General features: G+C 45.5%; 1 protein-coding gene across 2 annotated transcripts; it reads right to left on the bottom strand.

Annotated features, from left to right (window-relative positions):
* Positions 1–138: 138 nt before the first annotated feature.
* On the bottom strand, positions 139–19798 carry vwf (von Willebrand factor). Of its 2 annotated transcripts, none has more exons than XM_047596802.1 (53): positions 19602–19739; positions 19431–19482; positions 19196–19339; positions 18884–18986; positions 18580–18788; positions 18219–18340; positions 16197–16419; positions 15997–16119; positions 15810–15921; positions 15680–15726; positions 15447–15583; positions 15167–15305; positions 14890–14990; positions 14597–14792; positions 14300–14515; positions 13008–13254; positions 12810–12904; positions 12554–12705; positions 12340–12443; positions 12123–12261; positions 11878–12012; positions 11419–11565; positions 11179–11319; positions 10679–10777; positions 10438–10594; positions 9890–10057; positions 9627–9762; positions 9229–9538; positions 7975–9133; positions 7786–7890; positions 6845–6988; positions 6622–6765; positions 6330–6494; positions 6168–6214; positions 5908–6085; positions 5470–5711; positions 5163–5352; positions 4711–5052; positions 4378–4616; positions 4105–4207; positions 3932–4003; positions 3240–3344; positions 2904–3109; positions 2673–2822; positions 2463–2579; positions 2176–2356; positions 1920–1960; positions 1713–1829; positions 1326–1424; positions 1041–1169; positions 803–842; positions 628–725; positions 139–476 (listed from the first exon to the last, which is right to left on the bottom strand). In XM_047596802.1, exons 1-53 carry the CDS (start codon positions 19605–19607, stop codon positions 291–293), a joined length of 8559 nt encoding a protein of 2852 aa, XP_047452758.1. In that variant the 5' UTR covers positions 19608–19739; the 3' UTR covers positions 139–290. The 2 variants fall into 2 exon arrangements, 1 of the variants encoding a protein (XP_047452758.1); XR_007113555.1 differs by lacking the exon at positions 139–476 and adding an exon at positions 1508–1515 and having other exon boundaries at positions 19602–19798.
* Positions 19799–21508: the final 1710 nt, after the last annotated feature.

Genomic DNA, 21508 nt, shown 5'->3' with positions numbered 1-21508 from the left:
TACTCAGCTATGACAGGTTTTTGTCTACTTGATGAAAATGCAATCGTCTGTTCAAATGTGGACTTTGTTTTGTCGAAGCTGGTGTCAGAATGCCGATGAAACGCAATATCATTGAGATTACAACAAAACACAAAAAGGTGATGCTTACAGAAACCGGTGAGTTTGTTTTATTGTTATTTGTGTAGTTATTTTTTGAGTGGGTACATTTTGCTTGGATACAAAAAAAAAAGCCTCAACGTGTATCAAAATTAACTCTCTTTTTCTCTTTCTCTCTCTCTCGCTCCTTCTTTCTAGGTGCAGTGTTTGGACAGACAGTCGCATACAGTGACAGACAGGACAGTGTGGTGGCTATGAGTGCCGTTCGCACACAGGACAGGAACACTGAGAGGCTCCGTCTCCACGGCAGCACAGCACACGCACTCCTGTTCCACTGCAGCCCTCTGCAGGGAGTACATGGACTTACTGCGACATTTACCCTGACAGACAGACAGACAGACAGACAGACAGACAGAGAGATAGAAAGAGTGGAACATGGAGGGTTAATGTCATGAATACACTGAACTTTGTCTGCAAATCCAAAGGGGGAGAACACATGAATCATTTTTAAATGTGCGCGTCTCCCCGTACCTCACAGTAGTGCAGTTCTATCTGTTGCTCTGACTGGCAATCATCCACTTTGATGTAGTCGAGCGTTCCCACAGTCCTCCGACACTCTGGCTCCGTACCTTCACACAAGCACACTCTCATTAAACCCAAAGTGATTTTCAAAGACGGCGCAGCAGTCCCGCACAGCTTTACTTACACATCTCACAGCAGGTTGATCCTATACGGCTGACTTTCCCCTGCAAAACAAACGCACCGGGAGAAAAAGTGTTCATACAAATTATTTAAAAGTGTCTTGAACTTGCACGTCATGCTGCTCGACTGTGCCTTAAATTGCCCCAGCTTCCCGGGAACAAATAAAGTTTTCTGAGTCTCAATTAGTGGCAGATAGAGGAGAGAAGGTGTTGGAGATGGCATGAGGTAGTTGGAAGTCGTACTCCCTGCTCCAGGCACGTTTGGCGATTAAAAGGAGGGCAGGTTGTGACTTTGGTCTGCAGGACAAGATCTCCTTTACTGTTTACAGCACAGGTGTAAAAGTTGCAACCATCCTCGCTGGTTGTGTTGACCTGGAGGGAAGATGACGCACACACACATTCATTATAGCATAGCATAGCATAGCATAATATAGTATTTCTTTCTATCTGTCTATATCGGCGTGTCTATATTCTGTGTGTGTGACGGGATTCATGAGCAGGGCAGCCTCTTTTCTGCAGAGCACCTACTTGCAGACTAATGACTCGTCCATCGGGTTTTTGCATGAAGCAGGCACTGGGAACACAGCGACCACAGCAGCTACCTTCTTCCTTCTCCAGAGTGTATCCCTGAAAGCAGTATGGTTATAGTTAGCTCACTGAGGAAGACATTACCCTACAAAAAAAAAAAAAGTATATAATTCATTATTTACCTCTGTGACTAGAGTGAGCCATGGAAAGACGATGTGGCCAAAGTTTAATGATGAGTAGAGAGGGAATGTGGTTAAGGATTAGGGAGTGTTTGAAGGAAATGATGGCTTTTCGAACATATTCATTATCATTTATTATTAATTAGCTATGATGGATATGCTGAATGATAATGGAGTTAATAGAAAACAGTGGTAGGATGATAGTCACCATAGGGCAAGCGGGACAGCTGGTTTTCTGGCAGGACAGTTTGTATCTCCTCACAGGGCCGTCCTCCACCATACACTCACAGTGTGTGCACACGTCCACCATCATCCTCTCCCCTGCCTGTACGAACACACACACACGCTGCATTTAGAAGGAACCCAGGCAGAATTTCTTGTAACAAAGCAAGTATTACTTTTGAGAATGACTTACTGCTATCACAGTGTGATTGAGAACACACACATCCATAGGGGCTGCAGAGGGAAAAAGCACAAATTACTTTATTAGTTCAAATCCACTTTGTGTGAGATAACTCGTAATGTGACAGAACCACCTGCTGGACAGATACTGCAACTGCAACTTGTTATACAGGCTATTCTTCCATGCATCTCATTTAAACTCTTATGCTAAATGTTTTCTGCTCATATATGGTGTGTGTATATATATATATATATATTTCGGTGTTTACCACAACGGCAGCTCGGGCAGCAATCCTGGGTGCTGCATTGTAACTCTGTTCCCAACGGGCAGGATGGTGTGTCCATAGCAGAGCAACTGACATTGGTTGAAGAAACGTACACCCCGTCTCCTACTTTCACACACTGATGTAAGACACATTTATCATATGGAGAGTGCCACACCTCCCCAACCTAAAAACAGACACAGAAAAAGGAGAAACAAATAAGCACAAGTGAAGACAACATAAATGACATACACACACGCTTTCGGGAATGTTTGATTTCTCTCTGCACGTACGAGTCTGAGGCTTGCTCCAATGAGCGTGTCGCCTCGCATCTCTCCCTCTTTCTCCACACAGCTGGTTGGTACACACTTCCCGCAGCACTCTCCTTTCAACAGAGTGTATGTTGAACCCTGCCATATGTAATGAATATATAAATATTTAATTATTATATTTCTGCAACGCAAATGTGCACGTTCGTGTGTGTTTGTGCGTGTGAATCTTACCAGAGGGCAGGTCTTATCACAAAGGATCAGTTTACACTGAGCAATGTGCAGCGATGTGTCTTTGTCCAGTAGCTGTGTGCAGCTGCACTTGTTGCACCCTTCCTCCCACTCACTCCCCACTGGGTGAACCATGCCACCAACCACACACACCTGGAGACACACCAGGATAATGATGCAACAGCACAAACATGCTAGTGCTGCATTCAGAGTAGGATCCGAACACCCTCTCACCTTGTCTGGCAGGCAGCTGATTTCTGTGCAGCCACAGTCGTTGGTAGAGGAGGATGTTATGAACCCAGTGGGGCAGGTGTGGGTGGAGTTCTGGCAGGTGCATGCACATTCAAACACATCACAACACTTTGTGTTTTTGACTGACAGCCGGCGATGAGGTGGGCACACGGGGGGAGCTTCAAGAGGGCACTCGTCCTTCTTGCATACTGAGTCGGGGTAGAGACGAAGCGAGCTAAGTCAACGAGATCACACGTATGCGTTCCTCCGTTTCATGTCTGCGTGCGCTCCAGAGCAAAGCGGAGCTCGAACATCACAGAGAATGCGTTAACAGCTTACCACACTCGTGCACGGGCTGACATTCCCCGGGGTTTTTCAGGACTGCGGTTTGGCCGTCGTCACAGCGGGGCACCTCAGGCAGGTCACACTTCACCAGATCACACACTGAAAAAGTCAAAGAGTGAGTCCATATGTTGCAGGTGGGCGACATGTGCACCTGGTAAAACGTTACAATGGGGTATAGAGTGAGTTTCACTTCTGATTGGTGTCTCGTTGCTGAGAAACTGGTCTGTGATAACTTGCTAAATAGTTCCTCCTAAATGAATCCAGGATTATTGGTTTTTATTTATAATAATAAGTAGCAAATAATGATTAGTTGCTCGGTTTCCAGGTGGGAGATAATCTATTAATGACACAATGTGCAATGTTTACTAGGTTTGAGTGACAGAAAGAAACAACAACATTTTAATTACAATATACGTATTTTAGGAGTTACCAACTAGTTTCTCACAACTTTGTGACTATTAACCTTTTTGTACCCCGTGATTTAAAATTACTTCTTAAGGTAATTATTCAATAATTTGTAACGTTACTAGTTTAGTTTTTTCCTCTCAATGGCTAATTCATAAGGAGAGATTCATGAAGAATGACCACATTATTCAATATCACAGATATTTATAAATTAATTTTTATCATTTTAATTTACATTCATACAGGCTACATATACAATAAATTTTCAGATTTTTACATACCACATTCATACTCAGGACAGCACTTGGATTCTCTTTTCTCCCTCAGGATCTCACAGGGTCCGCACACTGGAGCTACAAACACAATTTGAATTATAGAGCTAGCAATATTTGTCCGGCTGTGCAAAACCTAAAAAAAAAAAAAAGTTGCAAATAGCAAACGAAGGGTTGCTGACCTTTGACATCATTGCAGGGCCGAGCAGTGCAGTTGATGCGTTGTTGATCCAAACACATGCAAATGGCACATGGGTTCTCATCTGGTACCCAACTCTGCATGTACTGTAAAAACAAAGGAAAAGCAACCATTTTCCCTTTTATGTTATATTGAAAAACAAACACTAGAGGGCAGACAAAGCACACATTATTTCAGAATACTTCAGCGGTTGCCCCATATTCTAAAAGCAAGTGTTAATTAAGACTTAAGACATTTTTTTTTATTTGTGTCTCACCGCATATTTGTGTCCATGATTGTCGACACACTGCCCACATGCTTCTGGCGATACACACTGTCCGTGATGCAAAATCGTCCCTCCAGTACAGAAACAGCCTTCAGTAGGTGTGTCCATACAGGATGACTCGTTACCCCTAGCAACCGACCAGTCGCCTGGCAACGCCTGTATGCTCCCACAGTCATCTACACACCCTGTCCGACATGCATCATACTCCATTGAACTCGGGCACTGTAATGCTACAAACACAGAGGGGGGTATAAGTTTAGATGTCAGCTCAGGTGTCTCCTTGGTTGAAAGATGAACGAACGTGCGCAACAGGAACAGACTTACGGCAAAGGTGGGGGCTCCTCCAGTCCACGCACACACCTCTTTGTCTGCAGAGGCGTGCGTAGGCTGAAATTAGCTCGCACACATCTGACTCCTCACATGTCTGCTCCTCACACTTGTTGAGGAAAACCTGGACGGGAATGTATGCGTGGCATGGTTCAAACACTTCAGAGCGTAGGGCCTGACATCCCATCGCTGCTCCAGACACACACACCGCCTTCCGTTTAGGTAGGCACACGCCACCGTCTGCAGCCACAGTCCAGTCTGAGATGAAGGCCGGCTGGTCGGTGGTCGAGCTGCCGTCACGCAAAGAGAGGACATTAACCTTGTCCTCGCCACAGGCACCTGAAAGACAGACATGGGGAACAGAAGTAAGAAGAGGAGGCAAACATACAAAAAGGCAAAGATGAGTGAACGCTTTTTGCACTTATTTCACAGGTCTATATTCATGTTACCGCAAAGTCCAGCAGTAAGACCGGTGGTGGTGGAGCTCAGTAATGTGATGGTAAACTCATTGCTTTGTGGAGTGAAAGTCAGCACGTAGCCGTGATTTGATTTCAGCTGCAGCATCACTCCTCCATACCGCACCAGCTCCAGGCCAGCGTACCGCCAAGGCAGCGCGAGCTCTTCCCGATCAATCAATGCCTGCTCAAAACCACACACACACACACACAGAGGGGATGAACAAGCCTCTAATAGCTGACATTTATTATTCAATTTCTGTGTCAGTGCAGGCATCGTAGCCAACAGCAAACCGCTTACCGTCATGTCATCCTTCAGCAGCAGCCTATGCGACCCATGGATCACTTCCATGGCTTTCATGCAGACCTGGTTGTAATTCGCTGAACCCTGACACGGCCCGCTGTGGAGTTTGACCACTGACCCTTCACTGATGCCTTTGCTGACAGTGAGAAGTGTGTAGGAGCACAATCCCTCCCCGTCCAGCCTGAGTGCCAAGCCGTCAAACCTCACCACGTGATTGGTGGAGCTGCCCAAGCACATGCCTGTCAATACACACCAGGCAGAAGTAACAGAGTGTTTGTAGAGGAGCCAAAAGCATGCGATCCATTAATAGTCAGTATAAATAGATTGGCATGCTGGCTGCCAGGATTCATTGTTAGAGAATGTGCACTTTATATAGATGGGTTCGATCTAAAACTAGAAACTACAGAAGCTATCTTATCGTTTTGATGTACATACAAGGGCACTCCCAGTGGCAGCCACAGGTCTCCTGGACTTTGACAGGTGACATGTTGTTCCTGCAGGCTGGCGGCTCCAGTCTGTCACAGCTGACTTTGTGATTCTGTACCGTCACTGCCCCACTAGGGTGGCACAGCAGAGAGTGGCAGCCGTCCTCCAGCAGCCATGACTCACCCGGCTAAAGCACAGGGACAAAGAGATTCAATACACGTACTTCTTTTAACTGCTCGTAAACAGTTGCCGTCACAGATTTTGCTCACCTTTCTCTCGTTACCGCTATCATCAACACACACACCAGGTGGACCAGCTGGAAAACAAAGCATGTCACATTCCCAACACCATCTTAATTTATCATCATGAAGTACAAAGAGGAGCAGGATTATTTCTGCCAGGAAACTCTGTGTGTGTGTCTCTATCCCCACCTCTGCAAATTCTCTCAGTGTAACTATGGTCCAGAGTCAGCAACATCCGTAACTGATCCATGCTGTTCAGGTGCAGACTATTGTCCTGTTTGCCGTGACGACCGAGAACGCCAAGCTCGGCCGTGTCATAGCCTGGTCCCACCCCGATGGGAAACACTGACACACCTGAAGGAGGATACTCTCATCAGTGAATCAACTCAACATCAAGGATAATGAAAGAAGAAGGATGGAGACACAACGATTTATTTTTGAACTTATTCAAAATCACTTATTTTATCGGTGGCTTAGTTACCCGCTGCCAGTGCCTCAGTCGATCCTTCTTTGATATCATCTGTAGACTTGTCGGTCACGAGCATCACCACAGCCTTGGCCACACCAAACCTCCCGCCGCTGACTGGCGAGATGGACGTCTGCACAGCAAATCTCAGCGCAGACCCTGAAGACATGGAGGAGTGACCACATGTGACCGTGCATAAGCTTTAATGTGTGTGACTGTAAATTTGTGTATCTACTACCTAGTGCTGGGGCTGCAGGGGCCCTGCTTTGGATGTTCTCCAGCTTCTCCATGAGTGCTGATTTGGTCTGTCCATCTTTCCATGTGAATTCTGCTGTGTTGGTTTCTCCATACTGAACCACGCTCACTTGAGTCGCATTCGGCCCTGCACGTATAAAAACAGAATTAAGTAGTGCAGTAGCATGTGTCCTTTGGACATATATATGGTTTGGATGTAATAACTGAATGGTCTATGCAGTATCATTTAATACACATAATTCCCAGAGTTCAAAGTCAGAAAAGACAGAAATATGTGAAGTCAGAACAAATCTTTGTATTTAATATATTGTATAAGAAAAAACTTTTACTTTTTTTCTTTTCAAATATACCACAGTGTCTTTACACCTCAGACTGACCTAAGACTCCACCTCAGTGTAAATATGAACTCTGACCACATGCAAGATCTTCTAGGTATGAGGCCATTTAAAAACAACAACAACAACACACAACTGACTTACCAAGAAACATTTTATAGGCTAATTAGTTTACAACACTTGGAATCTGATATAAGGACTGCATCTCATGTTCAGTATTTTTACTACTGTAAACCTAATGTAAACCTACTCAGAAATATGCTTAAGCACAGAGCCTGAAGACCCAAGAAGCTGTGTGTAGTTGTCCAAATAATTATGGTTGGGACTATAAATAACTAGTAGACACTGGGTGAGCACACAGTAATTTTCCAAATTGCTGTTCAACACAAGGACATTGTTCTTACATGTTATATGTACTGTAATAATAGAAACATATTGACCTTAAAGGCAAAGACTTTATGAAACCATCATATTTTCTGTCCCCCAAACGACATGTCAACATGTGATGCGAGGGTAGAAAGTTAAAAATCAGTCAAAAGCAGTGCATATTATTTCCAGGAAGTGTATTGAGGGTCTGGGTCACACCTACCTATGTCAGACTTGCTAATGAAAGCTTTGACAAACGCCTTCATGTCCGTAAACTGCTCTCCAGCCTTCAGCAAGAACAGCACATCCATCGGCTTATCACATGGCACTGTGCAAAGACAGGTTTAAACGTCAGAACAGGCTAAGTTTTCATTGTGTACTGACTAACGAATATGAAAGGGTTGGTTGTTACCTGAGGACGGCAGGCTGGAGTGCGTTGGGAGGACTAGGGGTGGTAGTGTAGGTAAGCGGGGCCTGACTGTGGTACGTGTGATATTGACTACTTGGTGCACCAGGGTCTTCAAATGGTTGTAGTCATCCACCATCAGCGGGCGTTGAGGGGCGCTGAATGGCAGCAAGTCAACGTCATGTACCTTTGGTCCAACGCCTATGGGGTACACGTGCGTTTGCGTGCTTGTAGTTGGTGGACGCGTCACTGTGTCAGTAGGAGGGTTCTCTGTCACGAGGAAGACCAGCTGAGGAGGGGTGGGACCCTGCGAAGGCCGGACCGTTGCCAGTTCTTGAACAGTCGTAGTGACGGCGGTGTGTGTGTTCGTCTGACTTCCACCTCTCCAGCGAATCTCTCTCAGCCGCTGCAGCAGTTGCGTTCTCTGCCGTCTCAGTTCCCACTTACTGATCTCCACGGTGACCGTCACTGAGTACTGAATCACGGTGATGCGAATGTGCTCCTCCTCCTCTGTCAGCTCTGAGATAACTTCCTCCAGGAAGACAAGCGTCTTGTTAAAGTTTACCTCGCCGACGGAGTCAGAGCCTTCCAGGATGAACGTCACATCTTTGGCTGGGGACACGGAGGGCGGCGATGTGGTGGTGGGAGACAGGCCAGAGGCAGCGGTTGTTGCGGGAGTTTTGGGGAGATGTTGCGTGGGGCTTGGCTGGAGACGAGGGGATGGGGTAGTGGTGGTCATGGTGGTTTTACTCGGTGTGGACTTTGGTGTCGAAGGTTTCGCCACCTCAGGCTCCATTCCCAAGGTGCAGAGGTAATCTGTTAGCTCCAACAGACGATCAGACAGCTCGGCTGTGCTGCTCAGCACATAGGCCCTGTTGTCTGGGTTGGCCTTGGTGATGTCATTGATTTGGCCCATGTCAACCTCAGGACCCAGTGCCACTGTCAGCGTGGTGATGGCTTTCTTACGAAGCATCTTGACAATGGAGCGGACCGCCCGAGGGTTGGCACTGGCGGTCAAGATGATGGCAATGCGGCCGGCGTTCTCGCGCTTATTCTTGTCATAGATGTTGATAGCCAGATATTTTACAGCCTCATCCAAGAAAGCCGCATCTCCTCCTGTGTAGTGAAGTTCCCGGACAGTCTTCTTAAACAGCCACTTCTGAACCTAAAGTAGTGAGAGAAACAAGAACATCAAGCGAAGAGGTGAAGACCTTGAGTGAAAAGCTCATATATTTCTTAGCCAAGCATTGCGTTGGGTACCTGCAGATCATATGTTTTGACACCAGAGTGGTAAAGCAGCACTGTGGCCCGAGTGTGAGCCGAGCCCATTCGGAAACGTTCAACCACTCCCAGTATGAACTCTTTGGTTGCTAGAAATTCTTCTTCGCTCAGGGTGTCTGAACCATCGAGCAAGAAAGCCAAATCCATGGCACGGTCACACGTGCCCTCCGGCATCAAGGTGGAGAAGGGCAGGGTGGTGAAGGAGGCATAGGAAGGCTCTGGTGTGGGAGTGGTGAACACGGTGAGGGAGGTGCAAGCTTCACAGCTCAGGGAGTTGTTGTAGCAATGACTTCAGAAGAGACAGATTTTTATTAAAATTAAACTGCAAAGCATTCAGGTAAAATCTCAAATATGTGAATGTTTTGAGGCGGCCTCACCATATCTTGCAGTGGTCAGGGTCATCGTGGTTCAGGATGACCTTGTTGCCATGGGAGATTCTCTGACCCTCATGGATACACAGATGACACTGAGAGGGATCTACACACCGCATGGCCACCTCGTCCAGTATTTGGCCTGAAAAGATAAAGGCTAAAGTTAAACGGACCCCAACCTTTTGAATATTTGTAAATGAATCTATCCAATCATATCTATGCTGTGTGTAAAGTAGATACTGCATTGGCTGGTTAGAATTTCTTGGCACCTGGGGGGCAGTAGGCATGGCAGCCTTCCACACATGACAGCGAACAGTGGAGCGGATCTGGGTGCTGGCATGTTATTGGACAAGCAGGGCCGCAGGTGTTGTACCTCCACTGGCATAACTCCTCCCCCACACCTGGAATCTTAGGGTTCAGCTCCTCGCAGCTCATGGCTAAGGAAGCAAAGTTAGTGAGTGAAAGTTAAAGTAATATTATTGACACTGGGACAAACTTGTAGCCTGCATTTGAGAACATGTTAATTAATTATCTTATCACAGTAATTTCCACCCCACTACACATGTTTTACAGAACTCTGATATCAGATGAAAAGTTCATTTGAATGAGAAAAAAGAACCTAATGCTAGAACTAAGATCTTGAACATTCAGAACGTATGGTATGGCAAAATAAAACCATGAAGTACAGCAAAAGGAGCGATAACACTGCTGCATTTGTGCTCTTTTAACTTGCCACTTGATTTTGACAGCTTCCAAGATACCGTTGAGCTTGCCACAACCTATTTTCGTAACAGTCAGAGGAATTTTTCACACTCACGGCAAAGATCGTTGGATCTCCAGCTGACAGATACGCCCCTCTCTGAGCAAGCCTGCGCGTAGGCCGCGATGACATCACAGAAACATGCGCAGTCGCCGACTGACGGGCACGAGCAGGCCGCCTCCACGCACATATCTACATACGGCTCTGCATCCACCTAAAGACACACGGGAGACGGCGCAGGGAGAAGTGAGTGTGTGGAGTGCCTTGAGACGTGCAGAGCGCCTGTCACCACGCTCACCTGGACGTTGCATTCTTTGAAGAGGGGACCAGTGATCACACGGCACGACTGCTCCACCGTTACCAGCCTGACAATGTTGTCGCTGCAGGGTCCAGGTATCTATGTATTGAAGCAGAAACACAAATTGTTGTTACAGTTTAATCTCTTTGTTAATGTACTGTAGAATATCTTTTCCACTACTAGTGCCAAGGGGTTTTAGAGCAACAATGCAATCGATGCTTCTAATTATATTTTAAGGTTTATTTGAAATATTAAATTAAAACTAACTAGAATTGCAGCATAAAAAAAATGTGTAAAGATGTTTTTTTATGCTGCACTAAATTTTATTGTGCTTTGGTTTCAGTGAATCTCTAATGTGCGTTTCTGAAGTACAATCTGAAATTTGTCGATAAAAACAAACTGCCACTTCATCGGCAGAAAGCAGTTTTAAAGGAAACTCGGAGAAAACATTAGGCAGTAATTTGAGCAAACAGACCCTGTAATCTAAGACTAGACTTTACCTGTTTTACATCAGCACAGCTGGGAACGACCTTCCAGGAGTTCCCGAAGTGTGAAGAGTCCACCTCCAGCTGGTTGTTACTGCTAATCATATCATTGTTGACGTTCCCATCGAAGTTCCCACACAGGCCGCACACTCGCCCCTAAAAAAAAAACAACAGTAAGAAACACCAGGGGACATGTTTAATACAAAGCAGTGTGAATAAAATGAGTGTCGTAGTAGTACTATAATGCATCAGTACCCTGTACGCAGGTGAGATGTGGACCAAGAGTCGAGTTCCCTTGTCCCAGCTGAGGGAAATGTGTTTCCCGAGCAGCAGAGTGTAAAACTGACCAGATCGGATAATCTCCACCTGTGAGCCCTGCGGCACCGGCTTCTTCATTTTCACCTGCGAGACAGAGGGATGATTTCACAGTTCTGGCTAGATTAAGTCAGTTCTCACACTGCCTGTGTAAAAAGAATATAAAATATGAACGTGTCAGACAGGGAGACGCGCACCTTTTAATTATGTGTGATGACGTCTGCTGCTTTACAAAATTGCAATACATACTGATATTATGCGACAGACAAGTGCACTTACATATTTAACATGACGAGCATTTGAAAATAGCTCTGCGATTATATTCTTGGTGTCTTTTGGTGCCGTGCGTTTTGTGAATGACACAATATATGTGTGAATGTGTGTTTGAGAGTGACTTACCTCTCCCTCCTGCAGTATGATTAACCCACCCTGGTAGAAAATGTTGACAGCTTTTGCACATCGATGTCCCACAATTCCACAGGCCTCATTTTCCACCAGCACTCTGAAGGAACCCTCCTCCCCGTTACACATATCCTAATAACAACGGTGAACGTAGAAAATTACTCAAGTTGGAAAAGGATAACCAGAGGGAAATAAATTCATGCGTGCACACCACACTCTGGGGCACCTTTTGGACCTCTTACCTGGACCAGGACATATTGACAGAGGCCGGGGAAGGAGTACTTGAAGCCATCAAAAGTGATGTAATGCCTCTCCCCAACTGTGCGACACACGCCGTCGCACACCTTCTCTGTGCAGTGCCACTTCCTGTTCTCGCACACGCTGCACAACAGAAAGCCCGTCAAGCAAGCAGATAGTCCGTCTTCATAAACACATAGGCGCGCCGTTATATTACATTACCAGGTGTTGCAGTCCACAGAGATGGTCTGGCCCACTGCATATGGCCTGTTGTTATGGTAACAGGGACACTGCTCCGGTTTAATGCAGTCTCTGCGGTGACGTACCTGAAATCGATCCTCTAATCAATCAGAATGTTCTACTTTAAGTCTTTGCTGCTTTCTCTACGACTCACTGACACACACACCAACACACAAACACACGTGCACACACTCACAGTGCCAGGTGGACAGAGGCAGCCGGGGATGCAGGTGAGACTGACACAAGGGAGATCCAGATTCTGGCAGGTTCTGGCACACTCCAGGCCCTTTTCTCCTGAACCACACTCGCCACGGACAAGTGGCGGAGGGCACTGAGCCGACCGTCGCTCTGCGTGCACAAAAACACAAGTGCTTGTTTTTGGCGATCATATCCCGAAATCGACGAGTTTAAGGATTCAAGACATGGTGATAACAAAAAAGTTATTATTGTACCTCTGGATGGCGCCACGTCGTCGTCATAGAAGAGGTCAGACAGCAATGACGACATTTCACTGGAGCTACAATGCATGGCGCCCTTCTCGCAGTAGCTAGAGACAAGACCAGAAGATCGATAAAAAAATTAAAATCAAATCAAATGCAACAGAATTATTTTCAAGATCATTTCTGCACATGCAGTTTTAGGTGACTGACCAAATGCTGTTGTGATCTGCATAGACGTCGTTAGGCTGGTAGAGCTGTCCATCGTGCAGGCAGGTGCACATGTCAGCGGTCACACATTCTCCGGAGTCGCTCATGTACTTCCCAGGGGGACAGAAGCAGCCCTCCTCACACACCCTCTCCCCATCACAGCCGCCCTCGGCCCCAGATAGGCCGCGGCATGTCCGGTCACATGCAGTCCCACACGCCTCGTACACCTGGTCACCGGGGCACTTCAGCTCTGAAAGCAGCACGTGTAAAGGGGGCAAGCTATCAGTTAAGTTACGCATGTTAACCTTTTAAGATATAAACATCCACCTGTGCATAAAAAAAAAAAAAAGGCCTACGGTATTCGAATTACCGTAACTCATCAATGGACAATGGACAGGAGAGAATTGTTTGGAGGAATTTGTTGGTAGTTAGGAAGGAAGTTAATTATACCCTTGAGAGTACAACTTCCCAGTGTTCACACTTTGAATACTGTGGCGCAAACTACTGTGAGTTACGGTAATTACAGTAGGCGATTCGTTCAGTTTTAAAAGGTTAAGGCATTTTTATCTTAATATGCAATATAATTGTATTTAAACACAACAACCAGTAATTAGTCTGAGCAAGTTCAACTTCATCAACTCGTCAGGCCTAAATTAGGACTCCATCGGTTGATGATTACTCAGATCTAAAAGACCAAGAAATCTCCCAGATAAAATTATAGGTCTGCTGAGTTGAAAGGAAAGCAAAAACCTCACATGACTTACTGGTCGGTTTGGGTGACACATGGGTGGTGGTTCGCTCAGTTCTCATGCACAGCTACGGAGTGTCATCAAAAAGAAACACTGCTCTTGCATAATGACTAAGATTTGAATCTAAATTTTGCAAAGTCACATCTGGATAAGCCAGAGCTGTTTTGGAAAAAAAAATGTGCTGTGGAGGAGAGTCCTGATAATAACCAGGCTCTTTGGTTACAATCACCAAAGAACATTTACATATCTATCTGCATGGCTGATGGAAATACAGTAGGCCACAGTATGCCTATGTGCCTATGGCAAAGGACTCGTTGAACATGTGGGGGGAACAAATTCTGGATGCAAATGTGCTGCAGCCTGTTAAGAGAGTCAACTGAAATAGAGTCTAACTGATACAACAGGACAATTTTCTGAGCGCTTGCTGGTTGCCGAAACATTTGCACATGCCACAATTATTGTCCTGTCTAAAAATGGAGTGAAATGTTTGTATGTTTACTGGCGCATGAACGAACAGCCGTAAAATGCATTAAGTGCGAGAGTTACCACAGAGTGAAGGAGACCTCCAGTTGAGCAGCACTCCTCTGGCAGCGCAGGCGGCTGCATAAGCAGACAGAGCGGAGCAGAGGCACACCTCGCCGTCCCCGCACGCACACACGTCAAAACGACAGAACCGCTGGAACGGACCCGGGTTCACCAGGAAGTGGCACGGGCTGAACACGGCTGACATCATCACGGCGCACGCCTCTTCTGCAAAACGCACTGAAAAGCATCAGAAGAATAGAGGTCAGCGTTTAATCAGTTCCCAGGTGATACACTGTGTGCCCGTGTCTATGTCTGTACCTCTTTTGGGGTTAGTTGCACATGGGTCACTCTCATGCTTGTGAGTGGATTCACACTCCCCATTGATCGCCCAGGCCTGGCCGAACGCCTGAGGACCCGCCTCTACGAGTCCAGAACCAGACAAGAAGTCGTCGCCTTGGTTGCCATTGTAGTTACCACAGAGACCACAGGTCCGCCCTGCCCACCTTGGTCCGAGCTGGAGAGGTAGACACAATTCAGCACAGTTACACACTCAAATTTTTCACCTTAGAATCACAACCAACGACATCTTTATCAAACTAGGCGAAATGAACCTTTAGGAGCACGCGGCCTCGCCCATCCCAGTCCAGACGAAGGTCATCGCCAAACCTCACATGTACAGAAGACTGAACAGATCTCTGGATATGCAGACGGCCTGTAAAAATGCAGAAATGGGCAGCAGAACAGCTAAAGTTAATATATTGCGTGAAATCACGCAAATTACCTCAAGAAATTTACAAAGACAGGAAAGTTGACTTTTGGATGTGACTTTGTGTTTGTGCAGATGCGTCTTTACAGTGTAATACATTCAAATCTGCTTTAGCAGCATACCATGATGCATCGGAGTCTGGATGTCCATGCTGTTGACAGAAACAAGTCCTCCGTGCTTCAGCTTCACCGTCATGTCCTCCAGCGAGGGCAGGTTGAGTGTCACTGAGCGTGTGCACACGGCCTCCTGATCATCCGCGCACTGAAACACAACACAACACAACCGAAAACGCAATGAATTACACGCAGCTGGACACACAAGAGTGACGGACAAAGTACTGGGCAATTTCATGTGCAATTTATCTAGGAGAAAAACACGTTACTTAATCTGTTTTTGAACTACCTGTACGTTCTCAATTATGACAGAGAAGTCGTTAGATGTGCAGTCCTTCGCCAGCAGGTACTGACAGTGGCCGGTGAAGGTGAAGAACTTGTTATCAAAGGTTTTGAAGTGAGACTGGCCAACAACCAAGCACTCACCTACACACAGACACCAAAGATATGATATCAAATAAAAATAACCCCAATCACTTCTTCAACAGTGCAATGTGTAGCTGATGACTGCGTATCTCTTACCAGGGCAGCCTTCGTTGGTACATTCCCAGGAACCGTGACGACACACGCTGCGTAAAAGAAGCATTTGAGAATAGGATACATTGTGTTGCATTTATGTGCTTATTTCTTTGTGCATGTCCTGCCCTCTCACCAGGTGTTGCAGTCCTGAGAAATGGTGGACCCTGGTGGGAAATGGCGACCCATGTGTGCGCAGGAACACTGAGATACCTCCACACAGCGATTACCGTCCAAAACTTTGCCAGCTGAAACACGCAAACACACCGTGTTATTACTGGAAACAACAGGAAAGAGATAAGGGCTAGCGAGTGAGGAGTTACCGGGGCATGTACAGCCGTCGATGCACTCGTCCTTGCAGACCTCCTGGATGTTGAGGCTGTGGCAGGTTGTAGAGCAGGACTTGGTGCATTCACTGTACCTCATCCCAATTGGACACTTAGGGACTGTGTTCCCAAAAAACACATATTTAGGAAGTGGACGTCACATGCCGTTTGCTTTTTTTAGAGGCTGACAGACTTACAGCACCGGCTTTCCTCCGGCCAGCCGTGGAGAAGAATCCCGTGAGCGTGACATGTGCGAGCGTACTCCAACAGGACTGGACAGTAACAGTCTTCTCCGCCCCCCTTCTGGTCACAGTGGCAAGCCTCCTTCTGGCACAGCAACAGGAACGCATCGGGAGATACAAGGTGGGCGCAATGGAGGAAGACGCTGGAGGTCTCCAACACACTGCAGCCGGACAATACCTACACAAACACACACAGGCAAAACAAAGCTTTGGAGGAGGTAACACTTCAACACAAGTTTTTGAATATAGAGAGAAGGCCTTTCTTGTAATTGTAGTGTATGATCCTCTTCCTGCCCCTCTTTCTGTTTCTGGGTTTATTACATATGTTCATTGCTCAAAGGTTAGGAGGTTACTTACTAGCTGTCTACAAGAACGTTAACACTGATAATAATCGCTCTGTATAATCAAATAACCTCCACTGTCACAGCTCACTGAAAGACAATTTGATAATGATATTTCCAGTATACTCACGGCACTGATTATCTGCGGCAGTATAATTTTACTCCAGTTATTTTTTTCTAAAGGTAGTCTCATATACTGAATGGTAAGTGATTTGCATCGTAAAACTGTGAATTATGTGAGCATGAAATACTCAAATGGGGGACTGTAATGGAAAAGTTTTACACATACTCAGCTCTTCAATCATGCAACGCTGACTGGATCAAAGGACACGAATGTCTGGTCATGTTATCCTGAAGGTTCCTCAATAATAATTCACATTCTTGCAGAGCTTCAAGGTTTAGAACTAGCAGATAACTGAGGAATGAGCAACTCAGCTCCCTCTACGCTCTGATAAGTCTGAGTACAAGACAAAGCAAAGTCTTTGCTTTTGTGCCGTGCTGTGAGCCCATCTATAGACGCGACACAATGCAATCAAGAATAAACTATACTGCATTTCCTCCTATACAGAGACACAGAGAACATGCTGTGTGTTTTGCTGTTAGTGAAAGAGAAGAACTGATGACATCCAATAGATTCACATTAACGTGTAGTTTGTACAGTTTTCACACCTGCAGGTGTTTCTGTGGTGCAAAATGTTCCCTAGCTGCTTATTCCACATTAGTCCACCTACAAAGATGAGACACGTCACAAAACTGCAACCAGACCTGTCAGATCTGTCTCAGCACCAGCTGTTTATTTTTTAAAGAGTTCTCTTCATCACTGAAGCACTCACACTTTGCCTCATACTTTGCTGGTTTGTTGGGGGGAGTAGTACCAGCAAAAACGACGTCAGTCGGATCAACAAATTGATCCGAAAGGCAGGACATGCGATCGGTAGGGAGTCTCAGTGTCTCGTAGAGAGACGGGAGGACACAGGACAAGCTGCTCTCTATTGTGGACAATCTATCCCATCCACTGCACCAAACATTAGAGGGGCAGCGAAGGGAATTCTCCAGCAGACTGATTCAGCTCCACTCCCACAGTGAACGTTACAGAACTTCTCTTATACGTTATAATCTCATCTTTTTGAAACAAAGCTAAGCTACTATGACCAAGCAGTTTCCCTTGTGGATCATTAAAGTCTGTCTAAGTCTAAGAGCACTTTGAGTATATACCGTATCAATACTGCGATGCTATCTCTATTAGATAGTGTCTTAAATAGAGGGGGAGAAGGAAATGGATAATGTATGACAGGTGATGCCGCCTTAATCCCAAAGCCATCAACGCCACCAAAATTTAGTGTTTGCAAGGCAAATCCTGTTTTAATCCTGTTTATAAGTAAAGATCACTATACATTTCACACAGTTTCAGCAATCAGCTTTCTGCTTCAGCTGAATTCATAAAAATATGACTCAAAGTCAAATGAGTAGACATCAAAAAGAAAGGAATGCTGGCTTCCGCAGAGTAAATTCACTTAAAAATCAATGGCTCAGATCTTGCCGTTCCTCACTTGTGTCTGCATACCACATGAAAGGACGTCCTTACCAAATGACACCCTTCTAGGTGTTTGTGTGTGTGCATCGTTTGTCCTCTCACCGATGAAGCCTGCTTTGTGCTGTTGCAGGACTGGGAGGGATTGGAGACGCGACGACAAGATTGATCAGCTCCCTTCACAGCCCACGAATTTGCAAAGTCATAACTGTCCTCTGTAAGGAACCCTGAAAACAGAAGCACACATGGTTGACAGATATCCCGTTAATCTCATCCCACCACCCCTGAGTGTTTTGCTTTCTTGTACCGTGTTATCTTTTCCTGTACTCAGTTGCTATTCTTCCTGTGGCTGAATGCCGGTGACTCAAATCCTTTGCTTGATTCCAGCAATAATAATGAACTCTCCCTGGCTCCTAACCTTAAACACACACACATATCCCACCGCACAGACCATTTCCCCATATACCTTCCTGAGCAGTATATTCGTCAGCTGACACAGCGTTGAAGTTGCCGCAGAGGCCACATGTGCGGTTGGCGTGGTGTTTGGTCAGTGTCAAGGCGATGTTGGCCGCGTTATCAATGGTGACAGTGAAGCCAAACTCCTCACTCCAGAGCTTGTAGGACCCCAGCTCTGAGCCCACGAACACAGAGTGCGACGCGTAGGGCAGAGACAGCCTGCAAACAAGACGACATCAGTTCTACGTATCTAAACCACAAGAGCTTTTTCTCTAGGTCTTTTGCAGGAGATCTTCAATATCCTATTACTTTACCTGTTTTCTCCCTGTGAGAGAATTCCGTCTACAGACAGGTGCAACTCAAAGGCGTCCCCGAGAAATAGAGTGACTCCAGCTCTTTTGCCATTGACAAAGTCACCTGCATGTGCAAAATTTTACAAAATTGAAAAAACAAAGACTGAAGTTTTATTGTTGTTTTAGTACACACATCTCAGTGCCTACGCTCTGCACCACACAGGATAAGCATTATGCCTCATATTAGAATTCTAATCTATTTTTTTTTTTTTGTGTGTGTGTGTGTGTGTGTGTGTTTTTATTTCTTTATTAAACTGTCTGACTGTGACTCACCCAGCAGACTGAAGGAGCGATGATTGCAGTCTCCGGCCAGAAAGTAGCTGCAGTCTCCAGGAAACTCATATAAAACCCCATCGAATGTGTGGACGTGGTGTCGCCCGAACAGACTGCATCTCCCCGTCGCTGCAGCCACGCAGGCTGGACACACAAAATGCAACAATATGAAAACAGCTATAGAACAGTATCGGAGGAAATCTTATGTGAGATATGTGCCCGATATTACACTCACCTATCAGATGCAGGAAGATGCTGATTTCTTTGAAATATCTCCTCATGCTCACCTGAAACACACACAGAATGAAGGTATTATTGTTGTCACCTGTAGCAGTAGCATCCTCTAGTTTAGAAATATACCCTCTAAAAAAAAGGAAAAGTTGTTAAAAACTCCAGTTAGTCCTACCTCCATGGCTCCAGTAAAAGCAAACGTGATGCAAAATCATAAAATCAAGGGCATTATGATGTGATGCTCAAAATGAGAAGAAGGTGAAACACTTTACTCCACACTCAGACCTTCAAAAACACTGGAAGCTCTATTATATGTAGCAAAGGATGTACCCCCACCCAGCTCTCACTGGGTTTCGCTAAAGACCACTCCCCTTGCCACGTTATGCCAAGCTGAGGACAGAATAATATCCCGTCCTCAACTTGGTGCTTGCAGACTGACACCATCAAACGTACTCAGCAGGACAATGCCAGGATATGCCTACTGATCGCCTGCCTGAGTGATTGGTCTACACATGCATAACTGTTTCGGCGCCAACCAAAACAATGTTTGTGGAAAACACTCTTACTAGAGATATCTCACGCAATAATAATACTTTGGTGGTGCCACATGCATAAACACATGATTTGGTGCGTTACGGAGAGACACTGGGAACACGCGCGCATAAATACTCTCAGGTGCAGACTTGAGCAAAATAAAAGGAAAGTGAAGATCTCTTTGTCCATTTTTAAACAGTCAAACAATGTCAAAATGACCTGAGTGTAACAACCATTGTTCTGTGGATAAAAGCAGCCTGCTAAGAATATAAACACCTGAAACATTGGCGCTTACAAGCCTGTATGTGTCCACTTAGTCCTCAGGTCAGGTGGAATCAGGAATTCGAGGTAAGAGCACCAGATATGTCACACATGCTAAGGAGCTTTAAGGCTCTGAACATCCATGTTGGCGTTAACTGTGCAGCCTGACAACCCTCCTTTACGTGAAACGTGTTTGCTTTTCTTTAGAGGGAATTTAGTCAATGTCGGATCAGTTCTCTCAAGTGCCCTAGTGAGCCAGCATGCAATGTAAAGACGGGAAATGCCAATAAAGTAGATAGCCCTCGACTAGATCACCTAAATGTATTTATTCTCAATGTATAATTATGCCTACAATTTCCATGCTTGGTGGTGAGTAAAAATGCATGAAGAAGTTCTATAACGGGAACTGAAACAACAAAATGCAACTAGGTCACCGCCTCTCTCCCCACACTGAAAAATCAAAAACAACAACAACAACAAAAAATCCCATTTTGCTGCCAACAGTGGTTGACTGACGTCTCCTCGACAACCCCGTTAACTTTTTTGCACCTTTTACTACGTGACAAACTCCCATTCCAATTCACAGCTGAACACATCACTAGGTTGAGGAACTGAAAGCAGATGAATAGGAGAGCAGGGTCCTAAAACCGCAGACTAACAATACTGTTGCATGTTTAATGTGGCTCCAGTGATCTGTATTTGTAGCCCTGCAATGTCCTGTCTCTCTTTATATGGCACAGTGAGGTCTGACGGAAAGTTACAGGATCTCCCACACATGTCAAACCTCGGTGAAGTCAGTAGACTAAGCTTTGTACTTGCAGACCTATGCCAAAACAAAAGGGAGTCATAATCATGCAATATTAATACACAAACTGCATCAATAAATGTTGATAAATAGCCAAAGGATTATGTTTGGATTAGAGGCTCTGTTACATTATTAAATCATTTACTTATAAAGCCATTAAGCACAGTTTATAGACTAAACTATTTATAAAGGGTGAGTCACTAGAAAGTAGATTGATTTTAAAACGTGATGTTTGCTATTCTGCAGCAGGACTGTTTAAAATGCTTGATGCAACCAACAAGACTGAATGCAGCACAGATTGCGCTGTCAAACTGTTCTAATATGGTTTACCACGCTACACAAATGTGAATGCTATTTACTGTCTGTCTCTGAGATGTATCGCTCTCGTCGTCGCTTCCTCGTGCACCGTGTTCATTCATGTACAGTATATTAAATCCGTGAACGCGCCTTTCTTATTCTGGGAGATTACGTCAACGCACTGC

The sequence above is a fragment of the Mugil cephalus genome, chromosome 10 (assembly GCF_022458985.1).
Source record: "Mugil cephalus isolate CIBA_MC_2020 chromosome 10, CIBA_Mcephalus_1.1, whole genome shotgun sequence".
NCBI lineage: Eukaryota > Metazoa > Chordata > Actinopteri > Mugiliformes > Mugilidae > Mugil > Mugil cephalus.
This window is presented reverse-complemented; position numbering and strand designations above follow the sequence as displayed.

Excerpts from the sequence above, each read along its gene's own strand:
- vwf (XM_047596802.1), bottom strand. Across the intron at positions 12,706-12,809 it reads CGACGTGGCGCCATCCAGAG|AGCGACGGTCGGCTCAGTGC; the intron begins GTACAATAATAA and ends TTGTGCACGCAG. Across the intron at positions 11,320-11,418 it reads ACATCTCACCTGCGTACAGG|GGGCGAGTGTGCGGCCTGTG; the intron begins GTACTGATGCAT and ends TTTTTTTTTTAG.